General features: G+C 43.8%; 1 protein-coding gene across 4 annotated transcripts; it reads left to right on the top strand.

Moving 5' to 3' along the window:
- The first annotated feature begins 1,833 nt into the window (after positions 1 to 1,833).
- Positions 1,834 to 22,975, top strand: LOC101158657 (centromere-associated protein E). 4 transcript variants are annotated; one of them, XM_011492037.3, is made up of 50 exons: positions 1,836 to 2,021; positions 2,217 to 2,332; positions 2,414 to 2,503; positions 2,598 to 2,716; positions 4,001 to 4,120; positions 4,209 to 4,290; positions 4,381 to 4,448; positions 4,521 to 4,595; positions 4,661 to 4,712; positions 4,791 to 4,878; positions 5,830 to 5,959; positions 6,047 to 6,166; positions 6,248 to 6,400; positions 6,473 to 6,623; positions 6,837 to 6,936; positions 7,191 to 8,043; positions 8,119 to 8,175; positions 8,343 to 8,510; positions 8,900 to 8,974; positions 9,652 to 9,720; positions 10,370 to 10,501; positions 10,670 to 10,847; positions 10,916 to 11,061; positions 11,142 to 11,363; positions 12,439 to 12,522; positions 12,598 to 12,738; positions 12,809 to 12,940; positions 13,026 to 13,235; positions 13,747 to 13,863; positions 13,939 to 14,055; positions 14,137 to 14,352; positions 14,421 to 14,504; positions 14,578 to 14,694; positions 14,787 to 15,002; positions 15,071 to 15,154; positions 15,229 to 15,345; positions 15,419 to 15,565; positions 15,651 to 15,743; positions 16,305 to 16,442; positions 16,527 to 16,721; positions 16,793 to 16,987; positions 18,545 to 18,757; positions 18,833 to 19,033; positions 19,170 to 19,346; positions 20,794 to 20,894; positions 20,974 to 21,071; positions 21,157 to 21,292; positions 21,368 to 21,729; positions 21,841 to 21,879; positions 22,719 to 22,975. In XM_011492037.3, exons 1-50 carry the CDS (start codon positions 1,966 to 1,968, stop codon positions 22,796 to 22,798), a joined length of 7,230 nt encoding a protein of 2,409 aa, XP_011490339.1. In that variant the 5' UTR covers positions 1,836 to 1,965; the 3' UTR covers positions 22,799 to 22,975. The 4 variants fall into 4 exon arrangements, with proteins under 4 accessions (XP_020570233.1, XP_011490339.1, XP_023808611.1 ...); XM_023952843.1 differs by having other exon boundaries at positions 20,797 to 20,894; XM_011492038.3 differs by lacking the exon at positions 21,841 to 21,879 and having other exon boundaries at positions 1,837 to 2,021.
- Positions 22,976 to 23,470: the final 495 nt, after the last annotated feature.

Here is a 23,470-nt window from a genome sequence, read left to right on the forward strand (position 1 = left end):
CAAAAAAGACATTGATGTAACCTTTTCTTTTTGTCAAGAACAACCTGAAGATGCTGTACATTTATTTTGGTCATGCCCCTTTTCCACCAAGCTCAGGAATAATGTTTGTAATTTCATTTTCGCCCACATAGACTCAGACTTCCACCTTTCCTTAAAACATGTACTGTTTGGCCTCACACACTGTGCATGTAAAAAATGAACAATTATACATAATTAATCTCACATTATTTTTGTGCAAATGGAACATTTATAAATCCAAATTTACAAATCATACCCCTCATTTCACTATCTTCGTCAATGAGATTAAACACACATAAACAATAAAAATAAAAAAGAATTCTGTGCCATTCCATCTATAATTCTGACAATAATAAAGCGAGGAAAACTCTCAATCTGCGTCAGTTTCAATGTAATCATAACCCCTTGGCATGTTCGTTTTTAGATATAGTTTATTCCAGACTCATGGTCCAATCAATAAAAAGGACTACTAAGACCCATTACATTAAAAAGGCGTATTGTCAAGAATACACAAGTTGAGGTACAGTATATGAAAAATTACAACAGCTAATAAAAAAATAAATTAATTAAAAAGGATAGGAATAAAATAACAAGACAAAAACATTACTCATACATTCCACACCATAAAACATTAGTTACAATGACAAATAAAAAAACAGTCTCTCCAGTGCTTCCATAAGTTTGACTGGAAGTGTTTGGCACTAAATCTAATGTTACTTATAGCCAAGATGAGAGTATTCTCTAAAGCATTTAGTCTGCAGATAAACTTGGACATGAGTGAGCGCATGCAAGTCCAGAGAGTGTTAATTCTAAGTGAAACGAACAGCTCACTAGCACTCGTCCTCCTTGGATTATTTAAAACCACTCTTAGCGCATCATTCTACGCCACCAACACCTTCCTCATACTGGCAGCTTAAATAGATTGCATTTTGTTTCGAAAAACTTTAATAATTTTTAAGCTGCTTTTAACCTTAAAAAGTAACCATTGGGAACAGCCGAATGAATTTACTGATTTACTGATTAGTGAAGTAGAACAGAAAGATATAAAATATGCAGAAAATAATCTACAATACTAGGTAGTCACACAACATGTGATCTTTAATTAAAATGGACAGTTTTATGGCATTTTTGTTTTTCATAAATTTCACATATTTAAAATATAAACAGATCAATTTATTCAATTTATTAAATAATGGTTTTATTTAAAAAAATCTGCTCTCATGAATGAAACATTTTCCAGATATTAATAGTGTTAAATGCCAAAACAAATAAATCATTACCATAAACTACTCCAAATAATACGGTGTGTTTTAGTAACTTAATACAATAGAAATAGGAAAAGTAAACTTTGAACAGCACTAACAAAAAAATCTACCCAAAAACTGTTAACATATATACATTAAAAAAACAGATAATCAAGTGTTTCTATATTTATATCGCATAAAGAACAATTATTTTCTTGAAAACCAAAATGTATGTAGTAGTTCCTTGCATGGATCCCCTGGCATGTTCTTTTCCTGTAATGGTCTTGCACTGTATTGTATTAGATGGTTGTGAACAATAAAGTTGTTGTTAAAAAAAGAGTTTTATGTTTCCGGGTTTGATTCCACTTGGAGATTGGAAAGTCGTTGCTTGTTGTGGGAGATTTCTCTCGAACAACAAAGTTGTATATTTTTAACGTATAAAGAGTCTGAAAAATAAAACAGTTTAGTTTAATTGAAAACATTAAGAAAATTAATTACATTTAAAAAAACATTTTTTCTATGACCACACACCCCTCTCCAAATCGTAAATGGATCCTTCCATCGATGACGCTATCCAGTCAGATTGAAGGAAGCAACATTCAAAAAGAACGGCATCGTTTCAGCAGCTGTTGTCATTTTAAGCAGCGTTTTAGGGAACTAGTGTTAAAGTTTTTGCTGTGTTTAACCCTCAGCTTTTAGAAAGATGACGGAGGAGTCTGCGGTGAAGGTTTGCGTTCGGGTTCGTCCGCTTGTCGAGAGGTGAGACTTTAGCTAATAGCTAAAATTAGCCAACCGTTACGTCTCCAAGCACAACAACAAGCCAAGCAAATGGCTTTGTTTTGTTATATTTTCGTCTGTGAAGTACAATATCAAAGTATGGATGTTACTTATTTGATAATCATGGTGTACATCTACAATCCTGGACTTTGTGTCATTTGGATCAAATGTCATCAGGGAGGAGAACGCCGCCGCAGCGACGGGAGAACCCGTCCAGCTCTTCTGGAGAGCTGACTCCAAGTCCATCCATCCCATCGACGACGCCGGAAACACCGGGAAAAGCTTCAGCTTCGGTATGTTATACCCCTCAGAAATGCCCCGGGGGTCTTCAGGTTGTGTTCACCGTCATCATCATGTGCTGCTCTTCTTTGCAGACCGGGTGTTCACCGCGGAGGAGCGAACCGATCAGCTGTACCGGGACATCGCCAAGCCCCTGGTCGTGTCCACCGTGGGGGGATACAATGGTTTGTTCTTGGCGGGGCAGTTGTCTTTCCGACTAAATCCGAGTTTACATGGTTCAATGTTCGTGTCCCCCCCCCCCCCCCCCCCCCCCTGCAGGAACCATATTCGCATACGGTCAGACCTGTTCCGGTAAGACCTTCACCATGATGGGCAGCGACCATGCTCCAGGAGTCATTCCTCTGGCCATGGAGGATGTTTTCCAGACCATCACGACCGTAAGTCTGCTGGCTGCCCCACAAAATGAACTGGAAGAAACCAAAACAAACATGCAACATGTAAATTACATGGACTCCAAACAGTGTAACAGAAGAAAATGTGTAAAAATCAAAGTGTTTAAAACCTGGATTATAGCGTTTTTTATTTTATTTTGACTGTTAATTAAAAAAAAACGGTTTAAACTACAAGCAGCACATTAAATAAAGCTGGTACCTGTCAAACTGGAGATACTATAGTTATAGTCTTTATGGCGCTCTTTGCCTGTGAAGAAAAATACAAAATTATCGTTTGTTTAGATTTAACATATGATTATAAAGTTTAACCGACTGTCAGAAAAATGTATTATTAGAAAAAGCTTCAAGCGCATATTGTTTTCTGCTGGACGACAGGGTCTAGTTACTGTTCAGAGACAAAGTTCCTTAAGACCCACCCCCATGAAAATTGTATTTTAAAAATGTCCTTATGCATTTTTGTTGGGAATATGTATTAAGGAAATGAGCTAAAAGATGCATTTCTTTATTTAAATTGCTGTGAATCAGGATCAGAGGGGGAAAAGAAGCCTTTTGAAAAAGATCGTGTGATGTAGGACCTCCAACTGCAAGCCACAAACTTCCTGCTCTGCTCCATTCTGATCATCCACTGTCAGACAAATAGATCAATCTTTGTTTTCCTCGTCTGAGCTGGAATCTGGATCTAAACTACGGCTGGATAGATCTGATGTTGCTCACCTTTTTGTTTCACCGCTAAGGTTATGTTGGGGGTGTGAGGGGCTGTAGGCTCCTGGATCAAAGGGATGACGGTGGTGAATTTCTGATCAACTCCTGCAGAAACTGTCCTAGAAAACGACAAAAGGCTTTTTGATTTTTTTGTCTTAAAACTGCATAAAAACTAAAAAGACCACAAGGAACACTTTAACAATAGATCCAAAGATGATCAGAGTGAAACTTTAAAGTATAGAACTGGATTTACATGTATAAATGAAAAAAAAATAACTGGACCAATATTGTAATTTTATATCTAATAATTGAAGTAACACAATACACTTTTTCTTTTTGGTCAAAGGAAAACTTTCCAGATTACACTTTTACACATTTTGACAGAACTGGGTTTAAATAATTTATTAATCAAAATCAAATCAATCTCTTCTTGAAAATGAATGTCCTTTATTTCCCTCAAAGTTTATAAATCCCCTTAAAACATCACAATGTTTTTCTCTGAGGAGAAATTTGGAATCTCAGTGAATGGAGACTGATTTCTTTTTTCTCTCTCTTTTTTTTTTCAAGTTTCCAAACAAAGAGTTTCTTCTCAGGGTGTCCTACATGGAAATCTACAACGAGACGGTCACCGATCTGCTGGTGGACCGTTGGAAAAGGAAACCCCTGGAAGTGAGAGAAGGCATGAACGTGAGTTCTCCACAGAATCTAATCATTTGCTGCATCATGCTTGTCTGTAGCGCTGCTCTGAAAAGCAAATCTTTGTTCATCTCCACAGAAAAGCGTGTATGTGGCGGACCTGACTGAGGAGGTGGTTACGTCTTCTGCACAGGTCCTGGCCTGGATCCGGAAGGGAGAGAGTGAGTGTCAACGCCTTTCACCGGACGCATTCATGTGGCCATTCTGCCTCTGACTGCTTACGTTTGTTTTGTTTTCTAAAAACTCCTTAGAAAACCGTCGATATGGGAAGACGAAGATGAACCAGAGGAGCAGCCGCTCGCACACCATATTTCGGATGGTGAGAGCTGTCAGTTTATGGGCTCGGGCCAGTAAACTTCCATCATTAAGCTGTTTTTACTCATCTGTTCAGATTCTGGAGAGCCGTGAACGGAGCGACCCGGCATCGAGTGAAGGCGCCGACGGAGCCATCATTGTGTCGAACTTGGTGAGTTCATCGTCTTTCTCTCGTCTGTTGGGCAGTCCTGGGTTTACATTGAAGTTTTCCTGCAGAATCTGGTGGATCTAGCTGGATCTGAGAGGGCCAGCCAAACCGGGGCTGAAGGTTTGTGGATTTCAATTCCAGCCACAGCCAACCGCTGAGACTCCGAGTCATGGTTTCTGCTTCCGCTGTCTTTTCCAGGTGAACGGCTGAAAGAAGGCTGCAACATCAACCGCAGCTTGTTCACACTCAGCCAGGTGATCAAGAAGCTGACCGATGAAAGCCAAACGTGAGTAACTGAAGCCCAGATTGGGTCTGAATTCCATCATTGCTCTGCACTTGGTGCTCCACATAGTGCGTTTGCCATTTGTAGTGCTGTTCAAATCTACAATTCCAAAATCGAGTGGCCAGCAAATTTCCCAGAATTGTCTGGGTAAACCCAGTGTGCATCAATGCTCACTAGATTGGTGAATATAGACCTCATTCATCTTCTTCTGCCGTTTTATCCCTTACGGGGTCACAGGGCTGCTGGAGCCTATCCTGACCACTTGTGGGCGAAGGAAGGGAACACCCTGGACAGTTCGCCAGTCTGTCACAGTGTAGACCACAATGCATTGCATTTGAAAGATTTTTCATGTAAAATTATTTTTTCTAAAAGAATAATCCAAGTTGTTCTAATCAGAACACAGTGGATTCATGATTTGTTGGTCACCCTTTGTGGAGATGATTTGGTTCATTCATTCAGTGAAAAAAACAGGAAAACAATTTATTTTCTTACCTTATTTGGTTCAAAGATTCAAGATGACTTTTTTTGTTTTAATGCTACAAGGATGCTGCTAATAAAGTTTTTCAAACGGTGGATTCATGTTTATTATATTTAATATTCAGAAAACACCAGTTTTAGCGACTGTTTTTAAAAAAAAAACATTTTTGCTTTTTTTTTTTGTTGCACCTTAAAAGCCAGATGAGGCCGAAGGCTGGTACATCCCATTTGAATGATTCCTACGTGAAATCCAGAGTACAAATTAAGTTTAAAGCATCTGTAGACATTTTAGGAGGAAAATAAACTTTACCCTCAAGTTAAGGGAAAGCATAGATTAAAAAAAATTCTGCGCCCACTTCAGCGTCGTACAGGCCCAGCGGTGAAAATGTAAACCGGTCGGAGGCCTGCAGGCCTGGGAGCACTGCTGCAGGTAATCAGAGCAGCTGCTTGATGACATCGGTGTGTTTGTCTTTTCAGTGGTTACATAAACTACAGAGACAGCAAGCTGACCCGCATCCTACAAAACTCCTTAGGAGGAAATGCCAAAACCGTGATCGTCTGCACAGTCACACCTGCCAGTCTGGATGAGACTCTTAGCACGCTGCAGGTGTGAAGAAAGACGACTCCTGCAAAGTTTCTCTTGGGCTTCAGTGTAACTTTGATGTTCTCTCTTTACCTTCACTCTGTCTGTTAGTTTGCCTGCACAGCAAAAAAGATGAAGAACGACCCTCATGTGACTGAGGTGTCGGATGACGGCGCTCTGCTCAAACGCTATCGCAATGAGATCGTGGACCTAAAGCGACGACTCCACGAGGCAGGCCTTCCCTCCTCTTCCTCATGCCCCGCCTCCTCCTCTGCAGCTGCTCTCTGACTGACCTCCAACCATCTCCTGCAGGTTTCTTCAGTCACGCAGACCACTGCCACTGAGAAGGAGGTGCTCTCTCAGCTGCTCCAAGAGAAGGATCAGCTGCAGAGGGAGCAGGAAGACCGCATCCGGAACCTGACCAAGCTGCTGGTCACCGGCCCCAACCTGGTTCCTGTTCACAAGGTGATGTGATGTTGCCGGGGAGAGGCGGGGGAGGCTCCTCTGGGCGCTGCTGACCGGGTCCGTTCTGTTCAGATCCCCAAGCGCAGGGTCACATGGGGGGGGAAGATGCTCCGGCTCAGCCAGCCTTCTGCCTCAGAGAGCGCCATGTCAGACCAGAGCTTGGCAGAACCCTTCAGCCACAGGAGGAAAAGAAAGCAACAACTTCTGAACGACGTGAACGAAGGTAAACGAGGATGGAGGCACCTCCACTGCTCCACCATCCTTTTGAAACCACACACACAAACTGCTCCTCCAAATGTCTGCACCTCCATTCTGAGGCAGGAAGAAGCATGTAGACGTCCCACATTTATCAAATAAATGCTCACTAAATTTGAAAGCTCACTGTCTCTCCGTCCCGTGGGGCGTTCACAGAGCTCTGTGCTTTTGTTCTGAACAGATGAGGAGTTCTTTGACCCTAACTGGGGGATTCCTGAGGAGCCGTCTGACGACATGGAGTACAGTCAGACCTCCATGTCCGTCTGGAGCTTTGGTGACAGGTGAGCGGTCGTCCGTTTGATTCAGATTCACCAGCTGCTTGTTCGATTTCCCGAGATGCACAACATCTAAGACATTTCTGAAGTTTTTTCATGAATATTTGTCTCCTTCAAACCAAATCATAATGTACGTTTGTTTCTGTTGCTCATTCTATACGTTGTAATGGTTCATGTCAGCCGCCTACGATGAGTGCACTTTCTGAAACGATCCAGATGAGTTTCTGTCTTCAGTGTTCCGATGACTCCTCTCTTCTCAGTCCCAAGGAGCATGTGTCTCCTGGTCGGATATGTGAGCTTTCAGAAGAGGTGTCCAGCCTAAAGCAGCAGCTGGAGGCAGAGAGTCGGCAGAGAGGGGAGGACATGAAGACGGTGGAAGTTTCAAAGAGCAGGGTGGCAGATCTGGAGCTGCAGCTGCAGACAGAAGCTCAGCAGAAGACAGAAGCTCTGGAGAAGATGCAGACGGCTGAACAGAAGGTTTCAGATCTGGAGCTGCAGCTGCAGACTGAAGCTCAGCAGAAGATGGAAGCTCTGCAGAAGATGCAGACGGCTGAACAGAAGGTTTCAGATCTGGAGCTGCAGCTGCAGACTGAAGCTCAGCAGAAGATGGAAGCTCTGCAGAAGATGCAGACGGCTGAACAGAAGGTTTCAGATCTGGAGCTGCAGCTGCAGACTGAAGCTCAGCAGAAGATGGAAGCTCTGCAGAAGATGCAGACGGCTGAACAGAAGGTTTCAGATCTGGAGCTGCAGCTGCAGACTGAAGCTCAGCAGAAGATGGAAGCTCTGCAGAAGATGCAGACGGCTGAACAGAAGGTTTCAGATCTGGAGCTGCAGCTGCAGACTGAAGCTCAGCAGAAGATGGAAGCTCTGGAAAAGATGCAGACGGCTGAACAGAAGGTTTCAGATCTGGAGCTGCAGCTGCAGACTGACGCTCAGCAGAAGATGGAAGCTCTGGAAAAGATGCAGACGGCTGAACAGAAGGTTTCAGATCTGGAGCTGCAGCTGCAGACTGAAGCTCAGCAGAAGATGGAAAGCACGGAACGGCTGCAGTTGAGAGTTGCAGAGCTGGAGCTGCAGCTGGAGGAGCAGAGCAGCTCTGATGCTTATGATCATGTAAGAAGCTTCACTTCAGCTTCAAATTGTGGACTTTTCTGCCACAAATCAGCTGTCTTTTATTTATTTTTTCAGATGAAAAGAGAGTTTGCAGAAGCCATCCAGCTTTGTGACACTCTAACCTCAGATAAGGTAGCCATCCACAGTCCTTAATCTACCATAACCCTGCTCCTGCTGAGAATTTGTGTTTGAATGTCACTAAATAGAAAAAAGTCTGATTTGAGAGCAAAGTAGAATGAAAGTTGGAGGTCATTAAAGGTTCTTCTGCAGCTCCAAGCACTGAAACTTTGTTTCTGTAGGACCTGATAGCTGCTGAGAGAGACTCCCTGAAGCAGGAGCTGAGCATGTTCATGGATCAGATGAAACATCTGGAGCGAGAAAAGGCTGCTTTGTCCAAAGAACTGAAGGAGATGAGAGACTTGGAAGAGTTCAATACTCTGGAGGATGGCTTCAGGAAGGAGCAGGAGGTAACTGACAGGAGCAGAATGAACCTTTCAGACAGTGACGTTTGTCTGGAAGAGAGGATCTCCTCTGTCTGAACAAACGTGGAGCTGAGGTCTTCAAATGAGCCAGCTGTGCGATGTCTTGAATCATTCTAACTATCAAACACAGGGGTGGAAAGACCATAATGTGGGCTTATTTGAGATGACTCGTACTGCATTAGGAGTCATGCGTAACCTGGAAAAACAAACCCTTCAGCTACACAGCTTTTTTGCATTCAAACCTACAGTAGTTTTTATTTACTAAACCCTTTTTTTTGTTTTTGTTTAACAAAACTGCTCCAAAACCAAGTTTCTTTAAAGTAAAACTGCTTTGCTCTTCTTCCTTGTTCATTCTTTTCCGTTTTCTTCTGCAGAACGAGTTCAGAAATCAAATTTCTGTCCTTGAAAAGGCCTTGGAATCTGCTGAACTTCAGCGTGTAGAGCTTCAGGTGAGCTGAAAGGGGGCGGGGCTACTACCACGAACCAGTTCACTAATGCTACACTTTACAAGTGAAAGTTTATTGTAAAGAAGCGGGTTTTTTTTGCCCCACCGATGACTTAAATCATCAAATATTGAGCGAGTATTTAAATGCCGTAGAGCAAAATCAAAGCTGACCAATCGGATGCCTCAAAAGTAGGCGGTGCCTGCTGGCCCCCACATCAACGTTTGAACATTTTTGACAGATTTTATGTAAGTGGTGGTGGGGGGGGGTGGACATCCAACAAGCTCACTTCTGATTGGCAATAGCGATTACCATAGAAACGGTGATTTGACCAATCGCTGCTTACTGATGTCGGCTGGCTCCAACGTGGCGGCGTCCGTGTTGCAATGAAGGGTGAATTGACTTCATTCAAATGATTTTCTGTGAGGAACGTCCCACTCGCTCCATTCCTCATAGATGGTCAATGGATAAAACTCAAAGGTTTACTTTGAAACTCCGCTTGAAGTAGAGCTACTTTTTGTTCTTTCAAAATAAAACTCATTTTTGTGAACATGTTCGTTTTAAATGTTGTTTATTTGCATCGGTTTGAGAAATGTCATACTGCTGAGTTTTTGCTGTATTTATCAACTGGTTGGAAGTAAAGAAGGTCTGACCTGTTGTTGTTTTATTTTTTCCCCCCCAAGAACAAACTTCAAACTGTTTCTGAAGAGCTCAGAAGGAAAAGTGAATATGCAGAAGAGCTCCAGAATCTGGTTTGTTTACTTCTTTATTGTCTTACTTTGTGTGTATCATCATGGCTGATGCCTGTTGGCTCGTGTGTTTATGAACACAAAGGTTCCTGTTGTGTGTCACAATACGCTGAGTGACGTGACTGGCGAGGAATATCAGAGCTATCCAGATGTTCAGTTTGGATCCAGATTCCAGCTCAGACCAGGAAAACAAGACGAACATGAATCTGTCTGACAGTGGATGATCAGAGTAGAGAGGAGCTGGAAGCTCGCGGATTGTAGTTTGTTCGTAGAAACTAAAAGCTTTTTCAAAGGGCAGCTTTTTTCATCTGCTCCTGATTCACAATGATTTGAATGAATAAATATTGAGAGAATGAGCAGAAAAGTTGGATGTTGCAGTTTTGTTCAGTGAATTATTTCCATGTAAGAAGCTCTTTTCCATGTTTTGAACACGGCTGAAGACCCGATTCAAAACCACATTTAGAAATGTCTGCTGGCCGTCCACATACCACACAGAATTTAAGCACGACTGCAGTGAAATGCTGTTTATGATCTTTCTTTTGAATGATTCGTTTAATGTTTTTATAGAAAATGCTTTGAATTGTCTGTGTACACAAAATGCGCCGCACAAATGAACTTGCCATGCTGAACTCTTCCTCCTCCGTCCTCGCAGAGCGGCAAAAGTCTGGTTCAGGAGGTGGCGGAGCTCCGGCGCTCTCTGGACGACGCCGAGGGGCTCAGCAGAGACACCAAGAAGGAGTGGGCTGTCCTCCGCAGTCAGAACATCTCTCTGCTGGAGCTGAATGTGAGCAAGCCTAATCTATTTGGGTGTTCTGCTCTGCGGCAATAATGTTTATGCAAAGCTACAGTGAAGTGAAGCATTTAAGGGAATAAACAGCAGAATGCTCGCCGAACATGCTGAGAAATGTCATAACAAATGAGTGTAATAGTGAGATTTCTCTCTTCTCTGCAGGCGAGTCTGTCCAGCAGCCAGGAGAAGATGGAAGCTGAGCTGAGGACTCTGCGTCTGCAGCTGGAGAAGGAGAAGTCGCGGAACAGGAAGATGCAGAGCGACCTCCAGAAAGAGCTGAACGTGGCCTTTGATGAAAATACCAAGCTCACCTCTCTGCTGGATGGCAAAGTCCCCAAAGGTGACCTAGAATTGGAGTTTAAATCAGAAGCCAGGAGAAGGGCTCGTCTTAAACCTGCTGTGTTTCAGATCTCATTGACAGCCTGGAGCTGGAGAGAAGATCGGCTGCCACCATAAAGGAGCTGATGGCGGCTCGCCAAGTAGAGGAGGCTCTGAAGGCTCAGCTGGAGGAACTCCAGGCTCTTCCAGATAAAGTGGACAGCTTGATGAAGCAGGTGAGCCCCACAAACCATAAAACCAAGGACCTGAGATCCGTTTCCTGAAGATGTTTTTTTTTTTTTTTTCTTTCTGTTAGCTGGAGGGTTTGTCGGAGAAGCTTCGAGGCGTCCAAGCCGAGCGGGACGGCCTGCAGTCGGCCCAAGCTCAGAGTCAGCTGGAGGAGCAGCAGCTCAGAGAAGCTCTGCAGAGCCGTGAGGAGGAGCTGCAGAGGATCCAGGCGTCCCTGAGCTCCCACCAGCAGAACTGGGAGGCTGAGAGGATTCAGCTCCTGGCTTCTCTGGAGGACTTGGAAGAAAAGGTAAAGTGTAGCTCTGGATCTGTTGTGTGGTGATGAGGTGAGTGTCCGGTCTGTGAGGCCCTCAAACAAAAATACAGATCAAATATTAAAGGCCAAAATCTGTGAAAGTTGGGTTTCCAGTTTCAGTAAATGTAGTTGTTTTCACCCACGTGTCAATCAATTAAAATCAATGCACATATTTATTTACATCCATGCATGTAAATGTAAAGCATTGACCATCAAGAGTGAGAAACCAGACTATAAACACGTTTATTTGTGTCACTTTGACTCTTTAACAAAGATCTGTAGAATAAATGTCCAGTGGTTATTTGAGACCCTTTGCATTACAAAATAAACTGATAGAAAATGTAAATTAATACTATTTTCAATTAAAAAAAAGACAGAAAAACATGCGTCTCATAAAATGGTTAGGGCTGTAGATCTGAATCAATTCAGGATTGAACCTCGACTTTTACGATTTGATAGATCTGATCTGAATGTGTGTATTTTCTTTTGGATCAATAGACATTTAAATATGGATTTAATCACCATCACTATTATCTTTTTTTATTTAGAACAGGATGTCAGAATCGAGAACAATGGATGAACCACAAAGATTTAGAAAGAAATGACATTTAACATTTTAAACTGTAACCTGGAAGTATTAGTGACTTTAGTTCCAGTAGATAAAGGAAATGCCAAAAAACTTCCAGACTTTAGAACAATTTCCAGACGCGTTCTAGTGCGGCGTCTCCACCATGCCAGCAGACGTGATGTCACATAATTATTCATGAGATTTGGAGACATTTATAGCCTCATATTGATTATATTATTTATGCTCTAATATAGTTATGATGATTGCAAAAATACAAATATCAGAAAAATATAATATAAGGCATGCCGAATATCCAGGTATTCTGATACTTTTTCAGGTATTCTGATACAGCGCTAGAAATGCAAACCCACCCGTAAGGACCACATGATCGGAACTTTTTTCATCCATTTATTTTCCAACCTTTGCATCTCAAAGGTGGTGTCGTCTGCACAGGTCTGGTTCACTTCCTGTTTGAAGACTTGGTGGTTTTTGTCTTTCCAGGCCGCTGAGACTCAGGTTCTCCTGGAGTCTCTTGAAAACCAGCTTCAGGATGAGAAGCAGAGGAACTGGGATCTGCAGGAGGAGGTGGGTGAAGCATAGATGCCCGTCTCCACGTCCAGCTTCTCTCTGTTGCTTGACGGCTTCTCGCCGTGTGAGCAGATGCTGAGGGTGTCTCAGGAGCTCCAGGTGGGCGGCGCTCAGAGCACGGCGTTGGAGGTGGAGCGGCTGCTCTCAGACGTCGCCGCTGTGACGGAGGAGAGGGACCAGCTGAAGGAGGACATGAAGGAGAACGTGGATATGGTCTGTGGGCGTGTCTTCTGGGGTTCTCCACGCCGACGTCTTGCATTCACTAACGACACTGTGACAACAGATGATCGAGACTCAGGCGGAGCTCAGGGCGGCGCTGGAGAACAACCGCGAGCAGAAAAAGAAGATCAAACTCCTGGAAGCTGCTCAGGCAGCAAAGGTGGAGAGTTCCCAGCTGGAGGAGCTTCAGACTAAGGTCAGGAGAGAAGCCCCTCTTGAAAAGCAAACAAAACTTCAGACCGGATGGTCCAGCACAGCTGAGGGGAGATGTTCTATGGCAGGTGAGCAGCCTGAGCCAGGAGCTCACCAGCCTGCAGCTGGAGAGGGACCGTCTGCAGTCCGAGCAGACGTCCTCGTCTGCGCAGGAGGAGCAGCTGCTGCGTAGTGTGACGGCGCTCACAGAGGAAAGGGATCAGCTGCAGGAGATCCTGGAGGGAGTCAGAGAGGAGAAGAGGCGGCTGAGGGAAGAGCTGGAGGAACAGATGGAGATGGTCAGTCAGAAACTTTGTTTAAACCTCCACATGCTGCAGGTTCAAATTCTGGTATTTAGGCTTGTGTTCATTTATTGCAGAGATGAAACAAATGCCTTTCTATTTCAAAAAATGATTTTTATAAATTATATCTAGAAACTAACTAACTTTGGTGTGGGGTTTAATCTCCTCATAGACCTGTTGAAGTTCCTCCTTGTGTGTCAGAATTGCCTCACATGAGCCGACAAACCTTTAATCCAGTTCTGTTGATCCGGTTTCTCTGCTCTTTCATTTAAAAAAGGAATATAAATGGGAGGCCATCTGCTATTTAATTCGAGTAGCTGTTCATTTCTAATCTGTTGGAATAATTTGAAATAAGAAAAGCTGAAAGGCTGAGATTTTGTGGATCAGTTGATTTCCAGCTGTTGGCTGAATGTCGTCAGCATAGAAACGTCTCCACATCTGTACTCTTGTGGGAATGACGTGTTCAGAGGATCTAAGAGTTTTGTCCTCATCGGTTTGCGGTTCTCAGGCAGTTGAGGCTCAAGGCCTCCTCCATTCGGTTCAGCAGCAGCTGCAGGAGCAGATGCAGAGTCTCCATGTCCTTCACACCACCAGAGAAGAGGAGCAGAGTCTCTTGAAGCAGCAGGTTTGCTCATTTGCCGAAGGTTTCAGCTCTGCTTCTGTTTTCACGGAAATTCTAGCAATTGTTCTGCTTTTGTAGCTTTCAGAGACAACGGCTCTCCTTCAGTCTGTTCAGGAGGAGCTGAAGGAGCAGCAGCAAACAAAATTGAAACAAATGAGAGAGTTTGAGCAGAGAGAGTCAGATTTGAAACATCAGGTGATGCATTTCTCCTTTTACTGCATGTTTCAGCCGTAAACATCAGTTTGTTCACCTCCTCTTCCGTTTTTTTTCAAACAGCTCCTGTTTCTGACAGAGGAGCTTGAAAAAGCAGAGAAAAATAATCTAACCCAACAAGGGGAAGATGGAGATCAGAGATCCTCAAAGGAGGAGGAGGAGCTGCTGCTCAGAGTGACGGTGCTCAGGGAGGAAAGGGATCAGCTTCAGCAGGAGCTCAGAGAGGAGAAACGGCTAAAAGGAGAGCTGGAGGGAAGGATGGAAATGCTGCAGGCAGAGGTTTGTCTTTGAAGGAGGACAGCTTATCAAAATGATCCAACATTTAAAAGCTTTGCTCCTCTGGACAGATTTCGGGGTTGAAAGAGAGTTTGCAGACTATTGGGGAGCAGAGGAGGCAGCTGGAGGAGGATCTGCAGCACAGCATGGATTTGGTGAGGAGAACCGTCACTGATTGTTTTCTTTCCATTCCTGATGAGAAGCTGAGTTTGGGTTTCTCTTTTCAAGGTATCTTCAGGTGAAGCTCTCCTTCAGTCTGTTCAGGAGGAGCTGAAGGAGCAGCAGCAAACAAAAGTGGACCAAATGAGAGAGTTTGAGCAGAGAGAGTCAGATTTGAAACTTCAGGTGATGCATACTGTTGTTGTTTTTCTCCTTTTACTGCATGTTTCAGCCGTAAACATCAGTTTGTTCACTTCCTCTTCTGTTTTTTCAAACAGCTCATGCTTCTGACAGAGGAGCTTGAAAAAGCAGAGAAAATCAATCTGAGCTATCAAGGGGAAGATGGAGATCAGAGATCCTCAAAGGAGGAGGAGGAGCTGCTGCTCAGAGTGACGGTGCTCAGGGAGGAAAGGGATCAGCTTCAGCAGGAGCTCAGAGAGGAGAAACGGCTAAAAGGAGAGCTGGAGGGAAGGATGGAAATGCTGCAGGCAGAGGTTTGTCTTTGAAGAAGGACAGCTTATGAAAATGATCCAACATCTGAAGGCTTTGCTCCTCTGGACAGATTTCGGGGTTGAAAGAGAGTTTGCAGACTATTGGGGAGCAGAGGAGGCAGCTGGAGGAGGATCTGCAGCACAGCATGGATTTGGTGAGGAGAACCGTCACTGATTGTTATTCTTTCCATTCCTGATGAGAAGCTGAGTTTGGGTTTCTCTTTTCAAGGTATCTTCAGGTGAAGCTCTCCTTCAGTCTGTTCAGGAGGAGCTGAAGGAGCAGAAGAACATCTACTCTGATCTGCAGGAACTGCTCCAGGAGAAGGAGAGCTCCTTCATGCACCAGGTTAAAGACCAGTCTGCCCAGCAGCACTGATGTCCAGAGCTGCATGCAGCGTAACGTGTCCCGTCACGCACAGATGCTGGAGCTGTCAGGACGGCTGGAGAGTGCTGAAGCTGAGTGGAGGTCCCTGCTGTGTGGGAGCCAGAAGCTCACGGAGGAGAAGGAGGAGCTGCTGCGCAGCGTGACGTCTCTGAAGGAGGACAATCAGCGGCTGGGAGCTCAGGTTACCGCTGACTTTGAACATGCAGAACCGTGGCGTGGAAAGCTGCTTTGGTTCTCCAGGACCGACCGTCTCTGTGTTCATGCAGATGAGGGATCTGCAGCAAGAACTGATCCAACAGGAGCAGCTGGAGATGCAGCGGACCTCCGAGCGAGAGGAGGACAGCCGGCAGCACCGAGAGGTGGGTCCAAACCGCTGAGGGGTTCTGAGAAAGGTTTGGACTCCAAACCAGAACTTCATCTGTTGCTGCTCAAGTGATCTAAACTCAACCTTTTTCTGATTCCACTGAGGATATTTGAATGTTTGGGAGGCTTGAAATGACAGAAAAATGAAAATGTTTTGATGAATTTGGATTCTTTGGAGACTGATCACTCCGTCAGAACATGAAGACTTTATAAAAGTTAATGTTTAATATAAACTGTTAGTAATGAATGAACACTTGGGTTTGCTAGAAACCCTTTTTTCTTTGATTTTAAAAGGTTCAATTGTTGTGCTCATTAGAGGAACTTTAACCTTTTTATTTTAATGTGTTTCTTTTTTTTAAAGAATTAATGCATATCTGTTGAATCTTTTTAGACTTTTACAAGTAATTACAGGGTCTGAAAACATAACTATTCATAAGAAATAAAGGAAAAATTATCATTTTTGTTTTGTACTATTTTATTTAAAATGTTTGTTAATTTTGATCTTTTGACATTTGGCTTCATTTATCCCCCCCCCATTCTAATCTTCTTCGGTCCAGCTGCTGATTGAAGCGAACAGAAACCTCTCCGCCCTCAAACAGCAGCTGCTCACTCTGGAACAGAAGAGCAGAGAAAAGGAGGAGGAGAAGCAGGAGGTGTTGCCGTCTCGTCTGCAGGAGTCCAACCGTCTCCTTCAGGTGAGGCTGGATCAGGTTGAGGTGAATATTTATGACCTCACGTTTAAATGCAGCGGCTGAGTAGGATTTGGGGTTTCGCTGCAGGAGTCTTTTGGGAAACTGCAGGAGCTTATTGACTCCTGCAGAGAGCACTTCTCCGTCCCTCTGGACCCGGCTCTCGGGGCTCAGTGTTCCCTCATCCACCCCTACATGGACTCTCTTCCAAAAGCCAGTGTGGACGTGTACAGGTCCGTGCAGTGGCAGGGGCGGCAGACCGTTCTGAGGTTGCAGAGCGTTCAGGTAAGGACCTCCTCTCAGATGCTCCTGCTGAGGTCCAGAACGGCTGGGAAAACTCCCGTCTCTCCTCTCAGAGGCAGCTCCAAGCGCGCGCGATCTCCAGCAAGAGACTGCTGGAGGTGCTGGTGAAGAAGGAGGAAGCCGTGTTTGAGGAGCGGCGCCTGCAGGACCTGCTGCTGTGCAGAACGCAGGCTCCTGACTGCGACCTGCAGGCTCTGTGGGAGCGCAGACGTGGCGAGCTGCTGGACAGACGGCAGCTTCACCAGCAGGTGAGCCACGGCTAAAGGCATCAGAGAGGGAGGAGGCAAAATGAAAACGGAGAATTAACTTTTTTTGTTTTGGATCAAACATTTAAACGAGCGACGCGTTCATCTGTCATTTCAGAAAGGCTAAGGGTAGAAAATTAAAAACATTTGTATTACGGGTGTCAAATTATTGCTTTAATAGCAGCTGAAAATAATTTTCTTATCATATTAATCTCATTTTTGATCTATAACTATTATTTATTATATGGGGGATACTTCCCGACGAGGAGTCCCTTATGATAAATGAACGGACACTGATGGTGTAAGACGGTGGACTCCTGTAAATTCATTTCTGATCATGGAGACCTCGAAGGGTTTTGTCCTGCTTACGCAATGTACACTAATCAAAGAAATGCATATTAAATCAATTGCTACCTCTTTTTTTAATTTTATTTTTAGGTTTAAATTGTTTTTCCCAAAAGCAGGATACTTAAAACGCAGCGCACCGTGTTGTCATGGTAACGGCTACAGCACCAATCCCGTTCTGCCACTGTTCTGAACATCATGTTTAGTGAAACTAGGCGTCATGTCAAAATCACCAGGGGGGCCCCCTGGTGATTCATCACCGCGGTGATCATCGCGGTGATCAAAAATCTGACACAGTCACAGCTCTATTTGCAAGTTTCTTTGTGTCACATTTTGTGTGGAGAGACGATTCACAGTGCTTCATATACAAAAGTTGAAATGGGAAAGGTGTGATCATTAACATTAAAATTCAAGAAAGGGAATTATTTTGAATACAAAGTCATCAAATGCAGGCGAGAACAGGTGGGTATTTGAGTGTATTTGAGGCTTTCTGGAAGTCTGTTCCAGATCTGTGGAGCATAGAAGCTGAATGTAGCTTCTCCATGTTTGAGTTGCTGTTGGAACTGACAGATGACCAGAGAGGACTAGTTGGTACAAACTGTATTTTGGAGCTAAACCATTCAATGCTTTATAAACCAGTAACAGACCCTTGAGGTCTATCCTCTGACAGGCAGCCAGTGCAAAGACCTCAGAACTGGACTGATATCGTTTACTGGTTTGGTCCTTGTGAGAACCTAAGCAGTTTCCTGACTGGTGTTTTGGGGTTTTTTTCTTGTAAAAACACTTTTAATGTTTTTGTTAGCTGAAGTAAATTGTGACACATCCAGTCATTAATGTCCTCTGTGCATTATTAATATAAATCCCCTCTTGGTGGTGTAAAAGAAAAGGTTGGAAGTCTGTCATAAAAAAAAAACTCCTAACGTCCTACATTTTAGTCATTTTATTTCATTTTGCATTTTGATCTTTTACTGTGCCGTGATGTCATGAATGCCTCTGAGTTTTTTTTTCTTTTTCTTTTTTACAGCAATCAGGTTAGAGTTAATGTTAATCAGGGTATTTACCGGTCACCATAAACTAATCGCACAAAAACTTAATCGGAGCACTATTTTCTGTATTGATGAAGGTTGAGATGGAACAACAGTTTTCTAAAATTATTAACAAAGCAGGGGGAGGAGCCTATCCTTCAGAGCTGGGCTAAACTTCACCCGTTTTCAGGAAATGGAGAACATCTTGGAGAGGTTCTGGGCCCACATGGAATCCCACATGTTGGAGCTGAGAGCTGAGATTGCAGCGAGGGAGAAGTTCAGGGAGCAGCTGCAGGCCGCCGTCACCAGGCAGCCCATCGTGCTCAGCGAGCTGGACGGCGGCCTGCAGTGCGAGTTGGAACGTCGGTCTGCTGCAGCAACATACAGCGCTGCAGCTCTGGAGGTGAGCGTCGGACCAGATCCTCTGGGTTTCCGGGTTTGAGAGAAATCTCATGTTTTCTTCTGGTGTGTCCGTCAGTTCGTGGAAGGGGAGAAGGTTCGGTTCGATGAACTGAAGCGGCAGGCCGCCCAAACAGAATCTCTCCTCAGAGAGGAGAAGAGCAAGACGTGCACTCTGCTGCAGGCTCTAGAGGGCGCTCCTCTGAAGACAGAAGTCTCTCTTCTCAAAGACAACCAGGAGCTCTATCTGCAGCTCCAAGAGGCCCAAGAAAACATCAAAGTCAGTTTGGGATAGTTCCTGAAAACCAACTTATCTTCTCAGTTTGTCTGATCTGTTTTCATGTTTGAGCAAAATCATAAAGAGCACCCATTTTGAATGAAAACGTTTCCTCTAAAAATCCTGCCTCTTGTTCCAGGCTCTGCGGGTACAGATGGAGCAGCTACAGGAGGCGCAGGCGTGCGCCCACAGCCGCTTATCCAGCCACAAAGAGGCCACCCAGCTGCTGCAGACGGAGCTGCAGGACAGCCGCGCGCTCGTCCAGGAGAAGGAGGGCGCCATCCAGACACTCAGGAGCAAACTGCGCGAGTCAGAGGTGCATTGCAGTTTAACATAAGTGACGTCAGTAGAATCATGTTGAAGAGACGGAGAGAAATACCGTATTTTCACGACCATGGGGCGCACCGGGTCATTGGGCGCGGTCTCGGTTACGGGGGATTTTTCAATCTTTGACACATACAAAAGGCGCACCGGGTGTTGAGGCGCGGGCACGTTAACGCCCTGTTCGGACCCTTAGAGCCTCCAGAGTGGGTTAATAAAAGAACCAGTCTCGGTTCTTTTAGGGGAAACCTTTTTTTTTTTTTTTTTTTTCTTTTTTACTGTTCTCCCTATCTAACACAAACTGAATGCACAATACCAGACGCACTTGCGCTCAGCGCCTGACCCCCCTGCTTTCCTCCTTTCTACACATGCGCTGGCGAAGAGACACGCTGAGTGCAGGAGGAGCAAAAACTCCCAAATCTGAGTTAGTTTTTTTATTTTTTCAGTCACAAAACAGCATCTAAAAATCCATCAACCCGCGTAGCTGATAGCTGCAGTTCAAACAGGGCTTCAGCCATTTTGTAAACAATGTGTGGGGACCCGGGAATTAGCCCCGCCCATGGCCACTAAGACTCATGGGAAGTGTTGATTCCCACGCCATGAATTAGGGAGCTGTGAGGAGAAGTGGGGGTCACGTTACAGTTTTAGAGTATGGTCAAAGCAAATAGGTTGTCTTTCTGTACAATGTGGATAAACAGTGACTCTGCTCACCCACATCTTAATGAACTTGTTAAGATTTGGGACATATGTGGAGCACTGGCAGTAGGTGCACTACCTCATAGGGTGCCCCCTGGTGTCTGGAAAGAATTAAGACTTGAGTGCGCCTTATAATCGTGAAAATACGATAAACAGAAACCTGTTTGGACTGAAAGTCATTTTTAGTCTTTTGAAGTTTTTCCAGCACTTTGTCCTTTAGAAACCTCAGTGCAGACGCACTGCAGTGAACAGAGACCGTGTTTAAAGTTCCACATTGTGGTTATGCTAGTCAAACTGAGTTGGTGCATGTTGCTTTTGTTTTCAAACTGGCTTCAAACAGGAAGTTGAAGTGTTTCTTTTTGGTTACAGCATCACGTTACCATTTTCAATTTTTTTTATTCCTGTTTTCCTAGGAGTTTTCAGTCTCAGATTGACATCAAACTCATTGTTGATTAGGAAAAAGTTTTTTTTTTTTGTGTATGTGCCAGTGGCTACAGGGCAGCAGCTGCATCATCTGTGCTCGCTTCACTGTCGGGGTGTGAAAAACAATTGTTGTACAAAAGGGGTTTTAATTTGACTGAAGATCAGAAGCAAATCTAATCAAGTTTTGGATGAAATGAAGTAAAGTAGCTTTTAAATGTAAAGATCTGTTCTGCTGATGCTTTCAAAGAACCCGCATTGCTCTTCTCGTTTGTTTGTTGAGACTTTGTTTTTAAGAGTGTTGATTTCTGTGGTTCTGCTGACAGAAGAGAGCTTCTCCTGCTGCAGAAGATCTGGAGAATCTGAAAAAGAAGCTGTTCCAAATGGAGGTGAAGTTCACTTCAATGTCAGAAGAACACAAACAAGAGTAAGACTCGCCGTGACCCTGATATGGATTTTGCTTTAGTCTGCTGGAGCCGAGATGTTTTCTTTCTTTTTTTCTTTAGGATCCAGAAAATGAGCTCAATGTTGAGCATTAAGGAGGACTCACTGAGGAGGCTGAAGGAGGATCTGAGGAGGGCCCAGCAGCGGGGGGAGGAATCATGTAAGACAGCAAGATCTCCTACTTGTTATATGGAGATCATCTGACCTCTAACCCTAGAACGTCTGGACTGTGGTTGTGTCGTCAGTTCTGCAGGGTGAGGATCTTCATGCAAAGCTGACGAACCCCAAAGGTCTGGTGGTCCGGAGCAGCATTCTGCTGGAAAAGACCAAGCTGGAAGAGGAAGTCAAACAACTTCAGCTGAAAATCACTGAGCTGGAAAGGTAACGGAGTGGATTTGAACGTTGTTTTGAGGAGCAGGAGATGAGACAGAAGAAGTAACGCGTGTTTCTCGTCAGCTTGGTGTCCAGTCAGCAGGCAGAGGTCGCCAAGTGGAAGAACAGAGCCATCAAACTGAAGAACAAAACTGAGATGGACGAGCCCCCGTTGCCTAGCACCACCAGCAAGAGGCCTCCCCCCATGACTGCAGATTTCAACACCCTCTTGTGCTCGCCCAAGAAGATCCTGCTGACTTCCAACAAGATGCTGGCCTCGCCTCTGAAGGGTCCCGAGTCTCCCAGCAAACCTCTGGACTCGCCCAAGTCCTCGCTCTTCAGATCGCCCAAGAGCAGGTTCTTTGACGCGGGCGGGGCCTCCGAGGTGCTCTCCAGAAACCGTCCCAAGCAGTTCTTTGACAACTCTGCCCTGGGAACCACTCCAGGTACTTCGTCCTGACGTCCTCCTCACACGCTGCCGTTGGAATCCTGCAGCAGCGCTGCTCTTATTGTGAAAGGCTGTTTTCTTGTCTGTGATGTTTGCGTTTGTTTAACAGAGGTTTCACTCGTTCCTGACTCGGCCTACAGCGAAATCGGTAATTTTTGTCCTGTTTGGCAGTGTGAACGCTCACTGGGTGTCTACTGATGGAAGCAGGGGCTGATGGGAGGTCACTGGTCTTTCAAAAGACTTGAACTGTTTGCACTGAGCTCAGATCTGAACAGTTTGGAAGCATTAATCTTCTGCACTTTGTGTCAGCTTAAACTATAAAGCGACTGATCCTGAAATCAAAGCAGTTTACAATTTTTATTATCAAAGAAAGACAAAACATGTTCAAAAAATATTTTTCTCTTATCTGAGAAGTGGAGTTGCTGGAAAAAAGCTGAAACCAAAGTGCAGTTCTTTATTTCCACAGTGTGCTGGTTTTATTGTGAAGGTGCTCCGTGGAAATGGGAGTCTTTCCATTCCAGAGGAAGGCGTTTCAGCAGATTAATAGGCAGGCATATCTGTGGACAGCTGTTTAATTCTGGGAGGACCCTTGACTCTCTCCTTTCTTTAAAAGCAGGCTCTTAATTTGTGAAAAGATCCAGAGGTTTCTTGAGTCACCGTGAAGTTGTTGATTCAAAAGCTACTTCTGGAATTTTCCTGCTTACTAATGTTTTTAACGGTTACTGAAAAGTTTTCTGAAGATGCAAACTAACCTTTGATCTGTTCTGAAGTCTGAAAAAACATAAAGCTGAGCAGATTCATTTTAGTAAAGACAGTAAATTCTGTTAACAAATTCAGGTTTTTTCTTCTTATTTACTTTTTAAATATATATTTATCTGTGTGCATTTGTTCTAACCCCAGTCTTTTTCTTTAAATCCAGGGTAAAGGATTCTGTCATGTTGATGATTAAAGCACAGAAAAAATGTTTTTAAATCTTTTATTTTTCAGATGCTGCAGCTGGAGCCAGTGGGACAGACCCGTGGTGGCCACAGTCTCCCAAAAAAGAAGATTTCTGCAAAACCCAATGAACATTAAAAGAATCCTTTTAAAAATGAATATTTCACTTTTCTTTTAAAGCCAAAAAATAAATCCTGTGTTTTAGTCTGACTTTTTTGTATTTCAGTATAAGAGTGATTCTCCTCTGAGTTGAAAACACTTCATGTGCAATTTTGTTATAATTGTAATAAATGGAAAATGAAATGTGAGGTTTATTCTTTTATTGTTTTAAGGTTACGCTTGGTTGGAAAAAAAAAATTCACTTGAATTTTGTTGCAGTTATGTACGAAAAATGTCAAATTAGTAGGTCACAGCTGTTTTAAATTTGAATTTGCATTTATTGGCCCATGACTTGGATGTTTGTTTTTGAGGAACTAGTTTAAAATCAAACGCATATTTAAGCATGCGGAGGTCATGTTTAAATCCTTTTATGGTGGGGATTTTATTTTCCTATTGAAAGTAAAATAAAGGCTTCAAATTTAAACAAGATGCCAATGATGCCTGAAAGTGCTTTTACAATTCAGTGAAATCTTTGCTCTATCAAAATAAAGGTTTATTTCAATGTTTACTGAAAACCTTATTAGTCACGGATGAATAAATGAATCTAAATACCACTTTTGAAGACTTTTTTTGTTAAAATAATCACAAAAACGTGTCTGACAGACATTTTATTTGGTAAAGACATTACTTATAAACATGAAATT

This window comes from Oryzias latipes, chromosome 24 (assembly GCF_002234675.1).
Source record: "Oryzias latipes chromosome 24, ASM223467v1".
NCBI lineage: Eukaryota > Metazoa > Chordata > Actinopteri > Beloniformes > Adrianichthyidae > Oryzias > Oryzias latipes.